Raw genomic sequence first — 15,382 nt, 5'->3', positions numbered from 1 at the left:
CAAATTCATCCAAATTACAGGAAGGGAGGGAGATAGTTTAATTGGAATGACGTTGAAGAGCAATCCACAATATAATTGAGGAATGTGAATTGAAGTATTAGAGGAGTCGGTTATGGCGCCCCTTATATTTTTTTTCCATTCAGAATTTGATCAGCAACTATGCACGAACCAATTGAGCAATAAAATAATCTATGATAGGGTTTTCCATACATCAGAAATTTTGAAACTTCGAAGATTACAAAACAGTAATGAACGCCTTCTGAATTATGAGACATAATTAATTGTATTAGTATTATCCCTCGTTGTTTACTTAAGGACCCATTACCGCACGAAAAGATAAAGGTTTAGCGTCAAACCCAAATTATTTAAAGATTAACATATAATCTTACAGGTCCATATCAACATAAATTCTAGGGCACGTATACGTATATTGCAAATCAATTTTTGGGGCACGGCGATAGCTCCATCGAGAGCCATTATGTAGTACCTGGATGGACTAGTATATAAATCCAAGCAGCGTACCATTTCAGTATTACCTGCTCATATCATTTACATAATCAAAACTTAGCTGCTTCATTCTAGTACACTAGCTAGCTAGCTTGCATGGGGTTCATTAACCTGCTGCCGTGGAAATATATGTGCTTGAGCTTGATCCTCATGCTGGGGGCCTGGTCATCCGGAGCCACTTCTCGCACTCTACAAGATGCAAGGATGTACGGGAGATACGAGCAATGGTTGACTCGTTATGGTCGCATATATAACGACGTTAATGAGAAGGAGACTCGTTTCAAGATATTCAAGGAAAATGTGGCGTTTATAGAATCTTCTAATAAGGATGCCAACAAACCTTACAGATTAAGTGTCAATCAATTTGCAGACCTTACAAATGAAGAGTTCAAAACCTCAAGAAATGGATTCAAGGGACACGAGTGCTCCACGAAGACTTCTTTCAAATATAAAAATTTGACTGCATCATTACCAGCAACAATGGATTGGAGAAAGAAAGGAGCAGTAACCCCCATCAAGGACCAAGGCCAATGCGGTAGTTATATAAACGTCTAGCTTATTTTTTATTTATTCATATTAAATGGTTTTGTTTGATACTTGTTCTAACTACTTTTAGATCCAATATCAAAATACAGGATGCTGTTGGGCTTTTTCAGCAGTGGCCGCCACGGAAGGAATTACACAGCTTACAACTGGGAAATTGATCTCTTTGTCTGAGCAAGAGCTCGTTGATTGTGACACCGCTGGTGAAGACCAAGGATGTGAGGGCGGCTTGATGGATGATGCCTTCCAGTTCATCCAACAAAATCGCGGGATTAGCACAGAAGCTAATTACCCTTACGACGGTGTTGATGGTACATGTAACGCTAAGAAGGAAGCCAGCCGTGCAGCCAAGATAACTGGCTTTGAAGATGTCCCTGCAAACAGTGAAAAGGCCCTTCTTACCGCAGTAGCTCACCAACCTGTTTCTGTTGCCATTGATGCTAGTGGTTCTGACTTCCAGTTCTATTCAAGTGGTGTCTTTACCGGGACCTGTGGAACAAGCCTTGACCATGGTGTTACCGCTGTTGGTTATGGCGTGAGCGAGGATGGGACTAAGTATTGGCTAGTGAAGAACTCATGGGGTGCAGAATGGGGTGAAGGTGGGTACATAAGAATGCAGAGAGATGTTGCTGCGGCGGAAGGACTTTGTGGCATTGCTATGGCTGCCTCTTACCCCACAGCTTAGTTAATTTTACCATCAACAATAAATCAATATGCCTACTATATTTATGCGTTGTTGGTACCATGAAATCTAAGAAACTCCAATGTGTCAAATACTTGTATGATCTATGTATTTTGGCTGTAAGAACTAGCCATTCTATTGAACTTTATATCGTAAAAGCGTAGACTTTACCAATCCACAAGATAAATCCACCAATTTTTGTGAAGTCACAATTTTGGCTCTCCACATTTGTACTTTGTAGAGTCTATTGTGGATGCTCTAATCAAATCATTTTTATTTCATCACACGCTTTTCCGTTTTACAACAATCTTGCCATTATGGAGTAATTTTTTAATGACCGTAACATCACTGAATTGTGTTATCAATTCTTTGTTTACGTACATGATAGAATAGCTACCTAGTTAGGATTCCTTGCTATGATTTTATCGCTTCAATTTGTTATGCGCAATGGCTTGACTTCGAGCACTGTCGACTATTCCCTTTATATCGCATCTGATCTTTCATCAGATAAGGTAAAATAGTTGATGAAGTCATCGGTACAATGGGTGAACGCAAGTCTCAAATTTAAGAAAGTATGCATTTGTAGTAAAACTTACAAAGCCTCGCTATGGTAAAATCCAATGGTATGGGGAAAACCCATAGACTAAAGTGAAAAGTAAGAAGTACGCATAATAATATCTAAACAAGCATCAAACAGGACGAAAGTAGTTAACTCAACGAAGTATGATCATCCCAGGATGGGTGCCTCATTAAAACCTCATTAGGTAGCAAAAACCCAATCAGAAAAATGCTCTTAATCATAGGAAAAAGAGTACATTAAGATCAAGTAAGTATGCTTCTAGATACTCCCCCTAAGTTAGACATAACTTCTAAATAAGAGAACTACAAGTGATTTAACTCAGATAATTTATGCATATCGATTCTTGGACGAGCTTCTGAAAAGTAAACTTGGGTAATGACTTGGTGAAGAGATCGGCCAAGTTGTCCTGGGAACGGATTTGCTTGAATTCAATGTTCTAATGTTGCTGCTGCTGCTGGTGTGAGTAAAAGAACTTCGGTTCTATGAGCTTGGTGTTGTCTCCCTTGATGTATCCCTTCTTTAACTACTCGATACATGCTGCATTGTTTTCAAAGATCATCATAGGAAGGTCAACGACTGATGTAAGACCACTAGTGCTTCAAATATGTTCCATAACTTCTCTCAACCAAAAGCATTCATGTAATGCTTCATGTCGGGCGAGAATCTCAACATGGTTCGACGAAGTCGCAACTAGCGTTTGCTTGGTAAACCTCCAAGATATAGTGATGTCTCCAACGGTAAAGACATAGCCCGTTTGAGAATGTGCCCTATGTGGGTCAAACAAATATCCAGCATCTGCGTAACCAATAAGGCAAGAATCAATCTAAGGACTATAAGGGGAGGCAACACTCGAAGATTCGCGAGTATAGAACAAGCCCAAATCCATCATACCCTTAAGGTAGCGAAAAATGTCTTTAACACCATTCCAATGCCTACGTGTGGGCACATTGTTGTATTTTGCCAAAAGATTAACAACAAAGGAGATGTCGGGTCTAGTGCATTGAGCCAAGTACAATAAAGCCACAATTGCACTTAGGTAAGGAACTTCGGGTTCTAAAATCTCTTCCTCGTCCTCCTTTGGATGAAAGGGATCTCGTTTAGCATCTAGAGTCTGAACGACCATGGGTGTACTCGAAGGCTTTGCTTTATCCTCATTAAAATGTTGCAACACCTTTTGGGTGTAGTTCGATTGATGTACTACGATTCCATCCAGACAATGCTTGATCTCCAGGCCGAGACACTATCGAGTTTTCCCAAGATCCTTTATCTCAAATTCCGATTTCAAGCGTGCAGTAATTTCCTCAAGCTCTAGGGGAGTCCCGATGAGGTTCATATCATTAACATAAACTGCAATGATTTGACCTCCAAAATACCCAAAATATCCAGAAACGTCAATCTGGAATTTTGACACAATCATGTCGAAAGACTCATGAACATCCTCCAATTGGAATCATTCCAAAATTCATCCATTTGATCAATTTTTGCTTAAGAGGAAGTCGAATATTCTACATTGAAAAAACATAACAAATGATCAAAATTCTACTAAAATAACCAATAAACTATAACCAAGAATAGAGTAAAATATATAGTATAATATGGACACATCAAGCATCAAACCCAAATTATATTAAAGACATATTAATCTTACAGGTCCGTATCAACATAAATTCCAGGGCACGTACGTATATTGCAGATCAATTTTTGGGGCACGGCGATAGCTCGAGAGGCCATTATGCCGTACCTGGATGGAGTAGTATATAAACCCAAACAGTCTACCGTTTCAGTATTACCTGCTCATATCATTTACTTAATCAAAACTTTGCTGCTTCATTCCAGTACACTAGCTAGCCAGCTAACATGGGGTTCATTAACCTGCAGCCGTGGAAATATACGTGCTTGAGCTTGATCCTCATGCTGGGGGCCTGGTCATCCGCAGCCACTTCTCGCACTCTACAAGATGCATCGATATATGGGAGATACGAGCAATGGTTGACTCGTTATGGTCGTGTATATAACGATGTTAATGAGAAGGAGACTCGTTTCAAGATATTCAAGGAAAATGTGGCGTTTATAGAATCTTCTAATAAGGATGCCAACAAACCTTATAGATTAAGTGTCAATCAATTTGCAGACCTTACAAATGAAGAGTTCAAAGCCTCAAGAAATGGATTCAAGGGACACGAGTGCTCCACGAAGACTTCGTCTTTCAAATATGAAAATGTGACTGCATCATTACCAGCAACAATGGATTGGAGAAAGAAAGGAGCAGTAACCCCCGTCAAGGACCAAGGCCAATGCGGTAGTTATATAGACGTCTAGCTTATTTTTTATTTATTTATATTAACTGGTTTTATTTGATACTTATTCTAACCACTTTTAATTCCAATATCAAAATACAGGATGTTGCTGGGCTTTTTCAGCGGTGGCCGCCACGGAAGGAATTACACAGCTTACAACTGGGACATTGATCTCTTTGTCTGAGCAAGAGCTCGTTGATTGTGACACTGCTAGTGAAGACCAAGGATGTGAGGGCGGCTTGATGGACGATGCCTTCCAGTTCATCCAACAAAATCACGGGATTAGCACAGAAGCTAATTACCCCTACGAAGGCGTTGATGGTACATGTAACGCCAAGAAGGAAGCCAGCCATGCAGCCAAGATAACTGGCTTTGAAGATGTCCCTGCAAACAGTGAAAAGGACCTTCTTGCCGCAGTAGCTCATCAACCTGTTTCTGTTGCCATTGATGCTAGTGGTTCCGACTTCCAGTTCTATTCAAGCGGTGTCTTTAGCGGAACCTGTGGAACAAGCCTTGACCATGGTGTTACCGCTGTTGGTTATGGCGTGAGTGAGGATGGGACTAAGTATTGGCTAGTGAAGAACTCATGGGGTGCAGAATGGGGTGAAGCTGGGTACATAAGAATGCAGAGAGATGTTGCTGCAGCGGAAGGACTTTGTGGCATTGCTATGGCTGCCTCTTACCCCACAGCTTAGATAATTTTACCATCAACAATTAACTATATAATATGCGTTAGAGGCTGTATGATATGTATCAATTTGTATGAATATTATACGATATTGTGGCTGTAAGAAAAAGTAGCTTGCCATCTTGTGAAAATCCTCTTCGGTTTCGTCTGTTTGAACTAAATACATAGTGCATGCTCTTTTCAATTCATTTCCTTTACCAAATCCTGAATCTCAGCTTCTTCCAAGAATCTCATCAATCAAAATGATGAGATTAGCTCTGAGGCAAATTACAACACCGGTGTTGACCATACTTGCAACAGCCATGCCCCTCACGCATCGATATAACTGGCTATGGCCATGAAGACCTGCCGGGAAGCAATGACAAGGCCCTTCCCAAGGCTATTGCTAATCAACTTGTATCTATTGCATTGATGCCGGAGGAGAAGATTTCATGTCCTATAAAAGTGGCGTCTTTAAAGGCGTATGTGGACTAGCCATCGACCATTGTGATTCCACTATTGGTTATGAGATCAGTGATGATGGAGAACTTACATGGCACAAGATATACAGCCACGTAGAGTTCCATACCAATGAAATAAGGACATGTGAACAAACTTACACGCGTCTTTTATTTTGTTGGGCAGGATGCCACTGTGGCAATGTCCCATACCATTTAACTCATATTATTGTGTATCAGATTGTATACTCAAACGAACCACCAATTTCACAACTGCAGAAGCAGAGACATTGCTTCAAGGGGCATGCAGAAGTGTGTGTCCTTTCTTTTCCCTTTGAAACTACATCCATAAACCAATCACCAGACCTTTGAATGAACCACCATGCGCAGTAACATGGACTCAAAAATGCAAACATTATTAATAGTATAGCTACTTGTTACTCCCGCAAAATCATAATACAACATTCAGCGTTAAACACAACTTGCAATGTGCTGAAGTACACATGTAAAGTAAAAACAGATTAAACTAGGCAAAACTACAGCACACCTTAAATATGGAGCCAAATGGAAGTTCGTAGGCCAGCTCAGGCAGAAGGTTCTTTGAGTTTTAGTTGCTCTGACGCAACTCTGGTCGCACAAAGTCTGCATCAGCAGGCACTGAAATGTCAACTGTAGGTCTCAGTTCAGCGCATAACTTGATGGCTCCATGCACTGGATCTGACATGAAGTTGCTGATGAGGTCTCCGTTGATGGGTGCACCATTGTCCACAGAAACTAAGGCCTGCTGAGTAAGGATGTAATCAAATCGTGGAGCCCATTTCCTTGATCCCAACCGAGCTGTTGTTGAACAGTTATCCACCATGAAAGAAACTCCCCGAGCATGCATAAAAGGATTCAAAGAATCCACCGACTCAATAACACTTTCATTAATGATCTCCGAATATGAATGTCCTTTCTTCCTCAACACTTCGATCTGGAAATTCATAAAGCGGTTAAAATCACATGCAGAAGAAATTATCCCCAGTTAACTAACAAAATCATTCATTTCTTATTAGGAAAAAATAAAATAAATTCCCAGCATTTATGTTCCAAGGAACTGAAGTTTCAATTGATAGAAAGAAACCTACAATTTGCATTATGAAACATTCAGTGAATGTTCATCGTTTCTACCACAGATGATGATAACTTAAAATACATATTTGAAGTAGATGTTTCATGATTTTGACTAGATATATTGACAGAATAATAACCCTTTATGAAATCCACATTCTTAACTATATGGTCGAGAGCTGATATGCATCTTAGTGTGACAAAAAGTAAAACCATGAAAATATTTTCATATACCAATCTTTTGTTGCCAATTTTCTAATATTTTATAGGCACACACTTGCTATTCGGACTGTTTAATTAACTTAGTCTGGTGTCAATATAAAGTAATCGATGAAACCCTATTAATTTTGGCAAGTTAGTATGAGAACATGTATCATTATAGTCTACTAAACTTTGAGATCAGAACAAAAGGAAAATATCATTCATTTGTAAGCAACTCAGAACGATTGCTTGTTGGAAGGTTATCTCTTCTTTTGCAATGTTACGTTCTCACCCATTCTAAAGAGTTAGGCTAATACCTGCGCCATCATTAAGGCAACAAAAACACCAGCAGTGAAAGGATGCAATGGGCCTAGATCACCAGCTGGCCTTGTCGATCGGACACGCTCACCGACTTTCCACATGCGGGTCTGATCAATTTTACCCATTGGGAATGCAGGCAGACCCTCCTTCTCCTGTAAACAAAGGCATGTTCATTATCAATTTGCATAACATGAATATTTGTTTACTTAAAGTATTCAAAGTACTATGACACTGAGAATCATGTAATTAAAATAGGGATTTCACCAATTGAAGACAGATGGAGAACATACGTAAAAGCGACGACCGGCCAAGACAACACTGCGGATCTCGCTGCCACTGGCAACATCTTCATAGCATTCATACAAGATGTCCATGCATGGATAAAATGAGGCACTATATGCAGCCTCAAATTCCTTTTTGCCATCTTCAGACAAAGAGTTGTAAATCTCTAACATGCCCTGTTGGGAAAAATAATTAAATTGATATACAAGCACGGATGTGCACAGGAACACATAGATCTAAACTACAAATAATGAAATCCATACGTGGGCAGTACCTTAGTCGAGATGGTCCTTGACACAACTCCAGTTATGCATTCAACAGTGTTTTTATAAGCCAAATCCTCACTCATTCCATTTTCGGTGTACCTTCTAAATAGTGACTCCACAATTCCATGAACAGCACCAAGTAATATGCCTACAAAGCAAAGAAGAAGAGATGAGATATCAAGTTTACTGGATTCAAAGCATAAGCAAAGAAAAGAGAGAAAGTTACGATGAAGCAAATAAAACATACCTCGTTCACCAAAGATGTCACTTTTGTATTCCTGCTCTAGTGTAGTGGCAAATGTGAAAGGAGAACCAAGGGCAACTGACCAGCCCAGGGCCACATCTGTGGCTCTACCATCAACATCCTGTACAAACACAGAGCATTTAGTATCCAGGATATCAGTTATATTAAGGCCAGAAAATATGTAGTGAGAGAGAGAGAGAGAGAAAGAGCTGACCTGGTGGACTGCAAAACTGGAATTAATTCCAGCACCATTTATCTCTTTGCCTTGGACATAAAGCCTCCTTACAGATGGACCCATTCCCTTGGGACATACAGCAATTACACTGATGTTCTTGGGAAAGTCAAGTCCCACTGACTGCAAATGCCCTAGAAGGAAACCATGGGAAAGACCAAGTATACTATTTGGTTTCATGTGTGAAAATACCTTCTCATAATTATCGGCCTGCAACATGAGACAGTTCAACCCTTTCAGAAAGATACTTTTAAGGGTACCCAGAAAACAGGCTCGTTCACCCACACACCCATGACTTCATTCCATTAGAGATTACTTCTGTAATATGACCTGATTCTCAACAAAGTAAAACTTCACCAAGCAAACTCTACTTACATTAGCACGGCATCAAATAATTTCTAACCAGCAAACAAAATCATGCATAATTATGAAGATATCCATGAGATGACAACTACATACTGAGCCTAATACCACTCTGGTTTAATGCTAACAAATGACATGTTAAGTACTCACATGGTAGAGAACTTAAAAACACTTGATAATCAACACCATCTCAACACCTTTCAGCAGATACAGTCCGCAATATTACATCAAAGAAAAATAAAAAAAAAATATAACCATGTAATCGCATTATCAGTACTTCAGTCTTTCTTAACCTATTTTCCTAAGTGACTTATTAGTAAGTACGACAAGTCAGTGCCCAGGGACAAGAAGATAAAGATGGTTTAAAATGATAAATGGATTAGCAGACCAAAAATTATTTTAGCAGAACAGAACAGAAGCACCTGTGCAACTACAAGTTACAGCCAATATTAGAAGGAATAAAATTTCCAAAAGTGCAATCAACAGACCTGCGCAGAATCAGAAATTAGCAGCAACACGAGATCACTGCCTGAAACTGTTTCGTATATATCACCCAAAGTGCCATTCTCCTCAGTGAAACCAGCTGCACAAGCTTCAGCACAAGAACGGGAACCCTTCCTGAGCCCAATCTGTAAAGTCACGGCAGGTTATATAATATGTATGTATAAGAAAAAGATAACCGCAACACACTGAAAACATAAGTCGGTAACTAAATTTTTTTTTTTTTTTTTTTTCGTATGAAATGCATTTTTGAGTGTAAACAGGAAAGTATTTACCTTGACAACAATGTCAGACTTTGCTTCAACTAGAGAATCTCTTAGATTCTGAGCTTGAGCAGGTCCCTGAGGTGAAGATAGGTTAAAGACCCAAATAACATATAGTGACTGAGACAGAAAAATGCATTCACATTAAGGTTATTTGAAAGAAGCAATGTTAGAGCATAGTCCGCAAGCTAGACTTCTACATTCTCACATGCTCTGCAGTAGAATTTTACAACAAAACCTCATGTACCTTACTGTCAGTCTGTCAAACAACCCATGTGCAACTCACAAATTATTCCAACCGTCCGGCCTAATTATGGTGCTCCATGAGAAATTGAGAAGAGACAACACTCAACTTATACACATATTCGGATTCAGTTTGTTAGTAATATAGGATCCTGAAGCAAATAAATTTACTCATACCAGATTACCATAAGTAACCTATTGACATAGAGAAAAAAGAAAACAGAAAAGAAATCAACACCCATAAGTCATGCATTTCTTTCTGCTACTCGTTTAAAAGGACAGATAATCTCCAATTATTTAAAGCAGGTGCTTCTGGTTTCGTTTTCACAAGGAACCGTACAGATACATAAATGATGCGAAAATCTAAGAAACAATGCAGACACAAATGCTAATCATTATGTTCAATAAATACAGCCATTTAACAAATAGATAAAAGATATGAGAGAAGTTCATTCACCTGAGAACCCCAACCAATAACACCAATTTGCTTAATACCCTTGAAAGCATCGGGCAATAAATGGAACAGATCCCTTCCTCCTCTCACAATATACTGCAGTTGGCATCAAACCCAACACACACAACAATAAGAAACTCCAAATGGAAATCATTTCTCTATCATTATTAGTAATATGCATAAATGCATATAATATCAAGAAATAGATAAAACTGTACATGTATTTGCATACACGGAGAACAGCTCAACACTTTTCCATCATTTTCCATTCCTTTAACCTAACTGCCTTGTTTAGCTTTCCATTTCCTACCTTTCTATTGTTTGTTAGTTAATGATAAGTACAAAGAGCTTCCCATTCTCTTTCCCCAAACCCATTTATCGAAATCCAAGCAAAACCCATAAACTCAATTAGTAAATTAACTGAGCAATATCGGAATGCGTTTGTACAAATAGACAGATAGTAAGAGAGAGACCTCGTCGTGACCAGCGAGGTTGATCTTCTCTTTGGTGAAAACAGAGGTCTCAAAATCGAGAGAAGGAGGGGACTTAATGGACGGCATTGACACCATGCAAGCTCCGAGAGCTGAGCCAGTGCCGGAGACATTATTACCGCCGCGCGTAGCTTTCGCTCTGAGAGGGTTGATAGACTTGGAGATGGCGGATGAAAACCCTAAACTGGAGGGAGCCACATGGGTTTTGGATGCTGACGATGATTGGGGAGCAGGGCAGAGGGCAGGAGAGAAAGAGGAAGTAGCCGCCGCCATTGATAACACAGAGCAAGAGCGCGCAGAGAGAATCAGAGGGTGTGAGTTTTGGCGTTTAAGCCCCTTTTTATGGTCGAGGTTGCTCTGGTGGGATGTGGCTAACGTGCGCCGAATGCTTAAATCGTTTTTTCTTTTTTCTTTTTTCTTTTTTTTCTTTTTCTTCTTCTTTTTTTTTTTTTTTTTTTTTCTTTTTTTCCTTGTCAAACGATAAATTTTGTTATATTAGTCATCGACGGAGTTTGAACTCACGTCATTATAGCTCAACACATTTTTACTATTGTGGTAAAACGTATTGGTTTTGCCTTTTTTGGGAAAGAGGATATGCCAACTGGTTTCCCATTTGCCTTTCTCATAGCATCCCTAACAATGAGCTTTATATAGGGTTAGAAAAATAGTGGATATAGCTCAATTTAGAACTCTGAAAAATCTTTGGGACTCTAAAAAATAATATCTTCCAATGAAGGAGAAAAACTTGTATGGGGCTTGGCTTGCCATTAGATTTCGCTGAATGACACTACAATCCACTTAAAACTTGTCACATGACAAGTCTTAAATATATTCTTTTATCATTCTTTTATATTTAAAATTTTTATGATTATTTTTTTAACTAATTAATATATTATATATATTAATGTTATGTTTCCTTTTTTATTTCTTTCCCCCTATTTTTTTTCTTTCCAAATCCCCCCCCCCAACGTTGCAAGTTTTAAATATATTCTTTTATCATTCTTTTATATTTAAAATTTTTATAATTATTTTTTTAACTAATTAATATATTATATATATTAATGTTATGTTTCCTTTTTTATTTCTTTCCCCTTATTTTTTTTCTTCCCAAATCCCGCCCCCCCCCCAACACTTTGTTTTGCCGTAGGTCATAGGACTCCCTCCCCTTTCTTTCTTACCCAGTTTCATTTATTTCTTTCTTTAAATAAAATAAAATAAAATAAAATAAAGTTATGCACCCACTCCAAGTTTATCATGGAAAGCAACCAAGTATCTGTAAGCTTCAGCGTCTGAATGCACCACCATTCCGATTTTCAGATCTTCTTCAAACTCCATTGCCTCAGCAGCAACCTATCAATTGAAAAAAAAAATCAAAGATTAGACAAATGTATTAATTAAAGACTCGTAATAAAGAAGGTAGCAAACATAGAAGATACCCTAATTCATATTATAAATATAAAAAATCCAAAAAACCTCACCTGAACCCAAAAACCCCCAATTAAAAGAAAAGAAAATAACCCTACTACATCTATATATGTGGGTTATTCATGTCACATGATCAAAGCAACTATTGTATAAAGAAAGAAAAAAAACTTACAGATTCTTAGTTGCTTTCCATGATAAAATTGGAGTGGGTGTAGAACTTTTTTTTTTTTTTTTTTAAAGAAAGAAAGAAACGAAACTGGGAAAGAAAGAAAGGGGTGAGAGTATTGAAACCTAAGATCTACGGCAAAACAAAGTTGCCCGGGGGGGGGGGGTGGTGTGGGGTGGATTTGGGAAGAAAAAATATAGGGGGAAAGAAATAAAAAAGGAAACATAACATTAATTTATATAATATATTAATTAGTTAAAAAAATAATTATAAAAATTTTAAATATAAAAGAATGATAAAATAATATATTTAAGACTTGCCACGTGGCGAGTTTTGAGTGGATTGTAGTGCCACTCAACGAAATCCAGTGGTAAGCCAAGCCCCACACAAGTTTTTCTCCCAATGAAGGGCTATACATTTTTCGGGCTTTATATGAGACCATATATTTTATATATATAGTAATTTGATTACGGTAAATTTATTTTTGTCTTCACTTTTTTTAACTTAATTTTTAGACGTGTTATCTTAAATTTTAATTTATGAACATTTTAACCTAAAAAAATTCAAATTCTGACAAAGTTAGATTTCATCACTTGTGCACTATTGTAGCTCTCTTATCTCAATCTCATTCGTTGGTTTGTGTCTATGAAATCAAACAAAATAAGATTTCATTTCATAACAACCATTGTATTTGATTATCTCATCTCAATCTCATCCGTTGGCTTATTTCTCTAATTAACACATTCTCCGAAATCAAACAACATTTTCCTTTCATAACAACTATTGGGTTGGATTATTTTATCACATTTTAGTTATATTATTTGTTTATATATTTGGTTTAGGTTTCTAAACTACCAATGTTAAATTTCATCACTTTTTTATGAACTTTTCAATCTAGAAAACTAAATACAAAGCATTACGTCTTTTTTTTTTTAATCAATCTCACAAAAAATAGTCGTTGTTTGTATATGTTTTCTTAATCAAACAAACTGTTGAAAAAAACCCTTAGAATCCTAATTGGTTGAAAAATAAACCCTTAAAATCACGTTCTGGAATTAAAAATGGGGTCACCCATTTCTAAACTAAAAACAAACAAAAAACCAATATTGGGCCCTCAAATTGGTGTGGGTCCCCTACTTTTTGGAGCTAAATATAGCCTACCATTTTGCTACCTAAGGATTGAAGCTGCCAGCCCATGTGGTGGATGTAGCCCTATTTTTCGACCCATTAAGAATGAAAATTCTCATTATAGCTACAAATGTGGTAGCCTCAAGGAGGATAAAGCCCCCATTGGGGATGCTCTCACTTGCCTCTCCTCTGCGAGAAAAACTTGTGTGGATCTTGACTTGCCATTGAATTTTGCTAAGTGGCACTACAATCCATTCAAAAAATGCAACGTGGCAAGTCTTAAATATAATTTTTCCTATTTTGTTATATTTAAGATTCCCACTAATTAATATACATCAATCTAATTAGGGATGTCAACTGTTCTTTTCGAGGATTAATTGTCAACAAGCCAGATCATATAAATAAGAAGAAGCAAAAATCCGGGATCATTCATTCAATTCATACATCTTCAATCCATGAAATTTATGTTTCTAGCATTTGCTCAATTTTTTGAAGCATGCTTGAAGTAGAAGAGCTAAAGTTGTGTTATTCAAAATGTCCACTACCATTAACGTAAATCATTTAAACAAAATGTTAGAATAATAATACAAATTGCAACATAGAACCCCAAGTATAAGTTTCAATACAAAATTGACTATAGAAGTCATAAAACGATGGATATGAGGTTGTCATATTTGATAAAGCATTGATAGAACATTCACAATGGATCCAGTGCGCTTGACAAGATCTTCTTCTTTAATAGTGGTAGTTTCTTGATTATGTTTCTCTACAAGTGTACATATATTCATTACATAATAATAAAACATAATCATGATAAAAAGTATAAAGTGTACATTATAGAAGGAGTATTACCATAAAGTATAGTATTAGGTGGCGACACTTGAGAGGTATGTCTAACTTTTGCCACTTTGTTCGATTTTTCCAAAGCACTTTTTAATCTCTTATTGGTTACCACTTTAGCTCTCACGGTTGGAGGATCCAATATAGGTCATCTTGAACTCCAGAAGTAAAGAGGCTATTTTTCTTGTTAAGCTTATTTGAGACTTTCTTTGCTTTCATGTCCTTTTCAACCAACTTCATTGCTTCTAATAATTTTTCATCAACAATGTGAGCAGCCTAACCACTCATTAACGCTAAGCTGAAAGGAATATTTCCCTTATGCATTAATTGACTAAGACGTAATGAATGAGCAGATTTTAGATTTCTATGCGGTGACGAATCATCTGTCACTACTCAACACCACCTCTTCCTTGACCGTTTTGATCCATCTCCTTAATACATATTAAATTGATATGTAATATTTTGAATCAAACAACCTTCAAAGCATAATCACACAATATACCCTTAACTTCAAACATTTTACATGAGCATGAAACCATGGAAGTATGAGAGATACACTCAATTGTGTTCACTCTTTTATGACCTTCTTCGATTGCTTCATAGACGGTAATACCCAAACCGGCCCTGAGGGAGTGCAGAAGGTGCACCTGCACAGAGCCTCTGATTTTGAAGTACCTGAATTTTTTAACGTGATACAAGACATATAGGTTATATATGATGTTGTGCACTAATATAGCAAGTTTTCTCTTAGAACGAGTGGTGTTTCTTTGTTCAATTTCATGTGAGGTTGTGGGTTCTAATCCATCACTGCCTCAAGTCCTCTTTTTCTTATTAAGGGTCTTAGTCTTTTAAAGTTTTGCATCTCCAAAATCTCAAGGTTGGCCCTGGTAACCCATTATTCATTACTAACTTCTCTTAACCTTATTGTCAAACAACTCATGTACTCAATTTCAAAGAACTTGAATATTTTATTAGTGTACACCCTATCTACAAGACACAAAATTCCACTCATTACTTTGGGACGAGGAATACTTTGTTTACAGCGAAAATCTTCTTACAACTTTGTTAAACACGTCTTCTAGGTCTTTTTCATAATGATGCACAAACTCAGTAATACT

General features: G+C 37.4%; 3 protein-coding genes across 3 annotated transcripts; 2 read left to right on the top strand and 1 right to left on the bottom strand.

Annotated features, from left to right (window-relative positions):
• Positions 1–603: 603 nt before the first annotated feature.
• LOC103947924 (senescence-specific cysteine protease SAG39-like) lies at positions 604–1,735 on the top strand. The gene is made up of 2 exons (XM_009358897.2): positions 604–1,042; positions 1,143–1,735. Exons 1-2 carry the CDS (start codon positions 604–606, stop codon positions 1,733–1,735), a joined length of 1,032 nt encoding a protein of 343 aa, XP_009357172.2.
• Positions 1,736–4,054: 2,319 nt separating this feature from the next.
• On the top strand, positions 4,055–6,265 carry LOC103947922 (senescence-specific cysteine protease SAG39-like). Its single transcript, XM_009358896.3, has 2 exons — positions 4,055–4,611; positions 4,712–6,265. Exons 1-2 carry the CDS (start codon positions 4,170–4,172, stop codon positions 5,302–5,304), a joined length of 1,035 nt encoding a protein of 344 aa, XP_009357171.2. The 5' UTR covers positions 4,055–4,169; the 3' UTR covers positions 5,305–6,265.
• On the bottom strand, positions 6,142–11,039 carry LOC103947921 (ketol-acid reductoisomerase, chloroplastic). The gene is made up of 10 exons (XM_009358895.3): positions 10,688–11,039; positions 10,218–10,310; positions 9,530–9,595; positions 9,242–9,382; positions 8,373–8,600; positions 8,162–8,279; positions 7,923–8,062; positions 7,657–7,824; positions 7,363–7,518; positions 6,142–6,707 (listed from the first exon to the last, which is right to left on the bottom strand). Exons 1-10 carry the CDS (start codon positions 10,976–10,978, stop codon positions 6,342–6,344), a joined length of 1,767 nt encoding a protein of 588 aa, XP_009357170.2. The 5' UTR covers positions 10,979–11,039; the 3' UTR covers positions 6,142–6,341.
• Positions 11,040–15,382: the final 4,343 nt, after the last annotated feature.

This window comes from the organism of the source record quoted next, unplaced genomic scaffold (genome assembly GCF_019419815.1).
Source record: "Pyrus x bretschneideri cultivar Hongxiangsu unplaced genomic scaffold, Pyrus_bretschneideri_v1 Contig41, whole genome shotgun sequence".
In the NCBI taxonomy this organism is placed as follows: domain Eukaryota; kingdom Viridiplantae; phylum Streptophyta; class Magnoliopsida; order Rosales; family Rosaceae; genus Pyrus; species Pyrus x bretschneideri.
Note: the sequence above shows the minus strand (reverse complement) of the source record. Positions and strands in the feature narration are given on the sequence as shown.